The sequence below is a fragment of the Colius striatus genome, chromosome 1 (assembly GCF_028858725.1).
Source record: "Colius striatus isolate bColStr4 chromosome 1, bColStr4.1.hap1, whole genome shotgun sequence".
Classification (NCBI taxonomy): Eukaryota; Metazoa; Chordata; class Aves; order Coliiformes; family Coliidae; genus Colius; species Colius striatus.
In genome coordinates this window covers 192716005-192722622 of record NC_084759.1, presented here as the reverse complement: position 1 = coordinate 192722622, position 6618 = coordinate 192716005, and the positions used below count along the sequence as shown (strand labels likewise).

Here is a 6618-nt window from a genome sequence, read left to right as displayed (position 1 = left end):
TGTTTTCTTGAGGCAGTAGCACAGCTAGTATTGTCAAACAGGAAACAGCAGCAGCTCATTGTTTTCAAATCCCTTATCTAAGACCAGGGAAGAAACAGAAGATCATGCTTTTTAGAAGAGACACCTGAACATGGCACTTCTTGCCTCTCCCAAAAGGAAATCCAAATAAGCAGCACCAGGTAGCTTTAGTTCACCACAGTGATAGTCAAGCCTCTCTCCAGGAGGCCCAACGCACCCATATAAAAAGCCTTCTGTGGCATAGGTAACTCACACAGCAGCAGCTAAAGCCTTGGCCCAGAAGCCACAAAGCCAACACAATTACATCGCTGTTATATCAGTGAGGACTCAAGGCACATGCTTTCAGCACTATGCACAGTTATTTTATTATAATCTTTGGACTGGAAGTTGGTTATTAGAAAGTCAGTAGCTCTGACACACCTAACAATTATTGTGTGTTATATAGACACTATTATGTCTATTTTAAACACAAACAGCTTAAACAAAAAACAAAGTGAGCAGTTTGATGTTTTATTTGTCAAAACAAACATTCATTCTGAGCAATCACAAACAGACAAATATCTTAACAAAGAAGTCCACATGAGAAGGACCAAATATTGCTCCCAAATGAATATGCTGAGAAACGTCAGTGAAGACTCAATCATACTCAGACATCTCCACTTATATCTTTCCACACACAAGCATTGTTCATGCAACTTGAATTTGTATGAGCTCAGACACTAACAGTCAGAATGTGTCAGCTTTGATGTCCAGGATTTGTAGGAGTTCTGGGCCATACTTCACTTTTTCCTCCCCGATGTGTTTAAGTCATCTATTGTACACATATACACACTCCCATCTTCAACTTTATAGTGAAACTGTAAGTTATCTTCTTGTTTAAAGATTGCACCAAGCCATTAAATAACAACAACATATTAGACACAGAAGCAATGTCCTTCCAGACAGGTCTGTCAGCTGATTTGATACAACAATCTAAATGGAGTATCTGGAAACCTACATGTCATAGCTGCAACTCTCACAGAGCTACAAGTTCTACTCAGCTGGCTTTTGCAAGATATGAGTGATAGGAAGCAGAACTGCATTGTCACATGCTCTAGTTACATTTCATTTTCCAGCCAAGGCTTATTAGAACTAAAGAAGATGCAGTAATAACCAAAATGTAGCTGCTTCTCATCCATTCTTCCTATGAGGCTAATAGGTCAGCATTCAGATAGTCTCAACATTTTGCTCTCCAAAAACTGTTATAAAAGAGACACACAACTTTGACAGGCATAATATATAATGAGATAATTAAACACTTCAAGTGAAGTATCCAAGACTTGTTTTGTACTATAGGTTGACATAAGAAGCTTGTACGAAGTATTATTAGTTACTATTGAAATAAATCCTAATAGCTCTGTGATCTTGGCAGTATGATGTAAAACTGGAAGCACTTCAAAGAATCCCCTTGATTTATATTCTTCGAGCTGAATACATTGCTGGACTTTGAGAAATTATGTTTGATTTGTTGAACAGGTTGGTGTCCTTGTATATAAACCAAATGTTTCCTGCCCATAAAATCATATTAAGCAAGCCAAACACCTGTAGGTTAAGAAAAAAAGTGACAGATTTTTCATTTGTGGAGGTTTTTGTTTTTTAAAATTCAAAAGCTAAAAAGACAGAATATGACCTCAAGGTAAGCCAGACACAGCCACTGTCTTTGGCATCCCTTTGATTTGGACAAGGCATTTCACAGAATCTCAAGGACTGGAAAGGACCTTGAGAGATCATCTAGTCCAACTCCCAAGCCAGAGCAGGACCACAGAGTAGGTCACACAGGAACTCATCCAGGTGGGTTTTGAATGTCTCCAGAGAAGGAGACTCCATAACCCATCTGGGCATCCTGTTCACCCTCACAACCCAACCCTGGGTGCTCTGTCACCCTCACAGTGAAGAAGTTTTTCCTTGTGTTTCTTTGGAACCTCTTCTGTTCCAGCTTGTACCCATTGCCCCTTGTCCTCTCATTAGACATCACCGAGAACAGCTTGGCTCCATCCTCCTGACATTCACCCTTTACATATTTGACCTCATTAAACATTAATGAGGTCACCCCTCAGTCTCCTCTTCTCCAAGCTAAAAAGCCCCAGCTCCTCAGCCTTTCATCATAAGGGAGATGCTCCACTCCCTTCACCATCTTTATGTCCCTGTACTCTCTCCAGTAGCTCCCTGTCCTTGAATTGAGGGGCCCAGAACTAGACACAGTATTCCAGGTGTGGTCTCATAAAGGCAGAGTAGAGGGGGAGGAGAACCTCTCTTGACCTACTGCCCATAGCCCTTCTAATCCACCCCAGGATTGTATTGGCCTTGGCCACGAGGGCACAGTGCTTTAGAGTATTATAAGCTATTTTAACAGGCCTCTTTTGAAATCAGGAAGTCAACTTACTCTATCCTCTCCATGGAATTAGAAAAATTCTTTTTAGTCATTCAGCACCTCTGCAAATGCACATCTAGAGCACATGATTTATGACGGCCAGATTTTTGAAAAGCAGGATTTACCAGGAAGATCATACAATAAGCATTATTTGCTCTGCTCTGAAAAGCTTTTTCTGTGAACATGAGCTTCACATCATCGTGTTACAAGAAACCTCTATTTGATGGGTAAAAATGCTTACAGTTGATAAAAATCTAGGTCCAGCACTACAACACAGAGCAGGAAGCATATTATTTCCTCCCTACTTAAATCAGTCAAACTACTTGGGTGGCTCAGTAACATATTTTGAGACACTTTTGGCTACAGACAAAAATACAGAGGCTTAAATGTGTTTGGAAATGCTGCATCTAACAGCTCTAGAGACAAATTCTGCAAGTTGTTTCTCTTAATTTCTTTGGAGAAACAAAATTCCTTCTAAAGAAAAGATTTGGTGAGTGTCTTACCACAGTAATAATGGGGCTGACTGACTGGTAACCCGTAAAGCAAGCTTAATACACAGAGCAATACTTGCAGTCAGGAGAACAGGGCTCTCAGGTGTTGCTGGCTATTTTCTAACCCATTATTGTACCCACAGCGCAGAAGGCATACATACCACAGACACATTCAGAGTTTTCATGCTAGTCACAGAAGCAAGACGACAAGTTATTCCTGGTGCTTTGCAAGTTTCAATTCCTGGAATCATGCTGGCCCCTGTTGCCATTTTGATGTTAGCAAGTGCTTTTGCCCAAGCAAAAGTACCGACCATCCACAGAAAAGCTGTTATGACAGTGATAGCCAAATCCTACAGGGGAGACATACTCATTATTAAAGAAAAAATTGCATGAATGTACATAGGAGAGCAAGGCCAGAGACAGTAGCAATTCTATCAGTAAAACAATTGCATCAATGCTAATGATCACAAGCAAATTTAGCCATTAGCAGTTTTGTAAGTACAACACAATTTATATTCTGGGTTGAATACAACACTCCACAAAACTGTATGTCTTCTGCATCTATCAAGCATAAGCAATCTTTGACTCTGTAAGAAATTAGATTCTAAAAATCAGATCAGAACTCTGGATGGCTGATATGCTAAAATGTCTTGAAAAAGGTTGCCAGGTCTGTTTCTGGGCATGCTCCAGAATTCCTTACTCTAAGGGCCAAGGCTTTGGTATTTAAGGGAGCTAGAATTCACAAAGAATTGTATCTGCAGGTGCTCCACACAGGGAAAATCCCCAGAGACTAACAGAAGAGGTTCTATCTATGGAACAACTGTATATTCAAATACATGATACAAAAGTTCTGGTGAAGACACTTCACCTGAGAAGTTAGAACTTCATTCCACTGTGCTTCAATAACTGCATAAGGTATGACGCCATGGGTGTTCAAGGGCTTTGTGTCTCCTTCTCTGCTTGAGTGCTGTAGTGATCAGTCCGAGACGCTTGTGTTCACACCTCAGCTAAATTTTGGAACTACTGAATATTCCCAAGTCACTCAGATATTCTTGTATTAACAGTATTTCTAATCTCTTTGTTGTTACAAATTGTTTAAAATATCTTAGTATTACTTACAGTCAGTGGAAACTTGCTATTTTGCTGATACACATGCTTATATCCAATATATACCCCAAGGGCAGCAATGCAGTAGAGGAATACCAACACTGCAAGCGTAACAAAGAACTGGGCCGAAGAGGAGAAGTTGCCCACAAGATAGATGTCAGTCCAAGCACCACCACAGCCTTCTGGGTCTGGTGCACTAAATGCAACAGTATTCAATCTGCAAAGATAACATCCTTCATGTAGTTAGAGTTTCCTATACAGTGCAAGCTTCATACAGTTGTACTTCACAATAAGAGTGCTTCAGCATTCTGGCTGTGTAAATTTACAGGACAATTGTAAAGATATCTAAAAGATTGTTCCCCATCCTACCGTGGGATATCAATAGCAGATTCAGGAGAAGAATCTTATTCTTATCTTTAGAGCAAGTGAAGAAAGAAACCACAATTTGGAGGCAGATTTAACATTCATTTAGAAACCTGAAGGGATCAGGCCTTAAAAGGCACCAAGTTGCACTACAGCACAGGAAGTTCAATAAAACCTTTGTGACTAGCAGTGACCAGCACAGAATCATTGCACACTCCTGCTCCCCAAATAGGGTTACAATGCTGGGTTTTGTGACCAAGTTCTGCAGTAGTTTTTACTAGCTGGCCTCTGAATCCATTTCTGTATTTGCATCTGTGCTTATTGAACTCATATGGAACACCAACTCTGCATTTGTTGTAACTGTACAGCTACAAAAACAAAGAGGAGTCCTTCCTTCTCATGCTCCAGGAAACTCTACCATTCTATGAAGGCAGTTTGTCTATCAAGAGCACTACAATGGCAGAGGAGTAATTAATTTTTAAATATCTTACACCTTCATCAAGATCATAGCAAAATAAACTGAGGAGTAAGTATTTGCCATTCAGTTTTTAAACAAAAATATGACAATGGTACATCTAAAATAAGATTATCCGGGCCTCCAAAGCAACTACAAGTTGTTGAAAAAAATAAGCTGTTAAAACTGTTGTTTTACTTAATTATCCTCTGTAACATTCATGCACTGCTAGACTAGAGCTTCAGGTATAATGATACCAAGCAGTAACAATATGCCATCACTTCTTTCTATAGAGTACTGACAACCACAATGCTTTGAACACTTACAACTAAATATTCATTGCTACCACAGAGCAAGCCAGAGGTTTCACATTTTCATTCATATATATACACTAAGTACACACTCATAGGGAGACAGATGGGGGAAAGGAGAATGAATAATAATTAGTGTAGGAATTATAACCAAAGAGCTAATACTCACCTGAATGGGTAAGCAAAAGCAGCTGTAACAGTTTTGTTTACCACACCTTTGCAGGAAACCACAAGGGTAGTTTCACCTTGAAAGCTTCCACATGTGGCAAAAACAAAGATAGAAAAAATCTGTAGACATTGATACAGAGATATATTAGAGCACACCAGCAGAGGAAGGGAATCAAAGGGAATAAATTCAATAATTAGCTGAAACACCTAATGAAAGCAACAGACTGGGACAAAGTTAGAAATGGTAAGGTATGATGTCAAGAGGCAATGAAAACACTGAGTTTCTATAATACAAAAACATGAGTGACAGTGCTAATAAAAGCCCACTTGAAAGTTCTTTTCATCTTTTTCTTAGCTCTACAGCAGGAGTTTTGTGGAGGAAGGTTGTTGGCTTTTTGGTTGTTTTTTTTTCCTTATTGTTAAAAGGCAGCACAGTAACTCTTGCAGTTGATAAGGGAAGTATTTTTAGGAGTCTGAGACGTCCACAACTGTGGATTAGAGTAGCTAGAAAGTACATGCTCAGAGTTTCACACATCATCTTGACTCTAGCCCTTCCTTTCCTTTTGTTTGCTAGCCAGTTATTAGAACACGCAACACACTGCACAGCTACTATGACAAACCTGTAGTTAACACACAGCTTTTACGTGTCTGCAGATCTCTTGCATTCCCTCCAAGCCAGAGGGCTCGGCTGAAGAGCAGCCTTAGGTTGAACACGAGGCGGGGAGCAGGCAGCTCCTCAGCACACAATTTTTCAGGTCTCCACTGCTACAACGCAGGGGCAAAGCCACGCCTGGGGAAGGAGACACTCTCCCCTTGCGCTTCCCCAGCCACACTCACCCACTCGAGGACCTTAATGAAGCCCAGAGGTTCCAGGAGCAAGCCAAAATCTACCCTCAAGCCAGCCATCCTGGGAGACGCCAGAGCAGCCAGAGACGACCCCACCACGACTCTCCTACGGCCCTGCCCCGGCACCTCCCTATGGGCCAGGCCCTGCGCCCCGCCCTGCCAATCCCCGCCCTGACACGCCCTGCCCTGACACGCTCCGCCCTGACACGGCCCGCCCTGACACGCTCCGCCCTGACACGGCCCGCCCTGACACGGCCCGCCCTGACACGGCCCGCCCTGACACGGCCCGCCCTGACACGGCCCGCCCTGACACGCTCCGCCCTGACACGGCCCGCCCTGGCACGGCCCGCCCTGACACGTTCCGCCCTGACACGGCCCGCCCTGGCACGTTCTGCCCTGGCACGCTCCACCTTGACACGCTCCGCCCTGACACGGCGTGCCCCCTGTCAC

General features: G+C 42.4%; 1 protein-coding gene across 1 annotated transcript; it reads right to left on the bottom strand.

The window, feature by feature from the left end:
• Window positions 1–1470: 1470 nt before the first annotated feature.
• Window positions 1471–6228, bottom strand: SYPL1 (synaptophysin like 1). Its single transcript, XM_061989070.1, has 5 exons — window positions 6160–6228; window positions 5324–5442; window positions 4039–4243; window positions 3081–3269; window positions 1471–1599 (listed from the first exon to the last, which is right to left on the bottom strand). Exons 1-5 carry the CDS (start codon window positions 6226–6228, stop codon window positions 1471–1473), a joined length of 711 nt encoding a protein of 236 aa, XP_061845054.1.
• Window positions 6229–6618: the final 390 nt, after the last annotated feature.

Bases quoted from the DNA above. Each gene is read 5' to 3' on its own strand.
- SYPL1 (XM_061989070.1), bottom strand. From the start codon at position 6,228: ATGGCTGGCTTGAGGGTAGATTTTGGCTTGCTCCTGGAACCTCTGGGC. The intron at 5,443-6,159 runs GTGAGTGTGGCT...CAATGTCTACAG, and splicing joins TCATTAAGGTCCTCGAGTGG to ATTTTTTCTATCTTTGTTTT. The intron at 3,270-4,038 runs GTAAGTAATACT...TCTCCCCTGTAG, and splicing joins ATAGCAAGTTTCCACTGACT to GATTTGGCTATCACTGTCAT.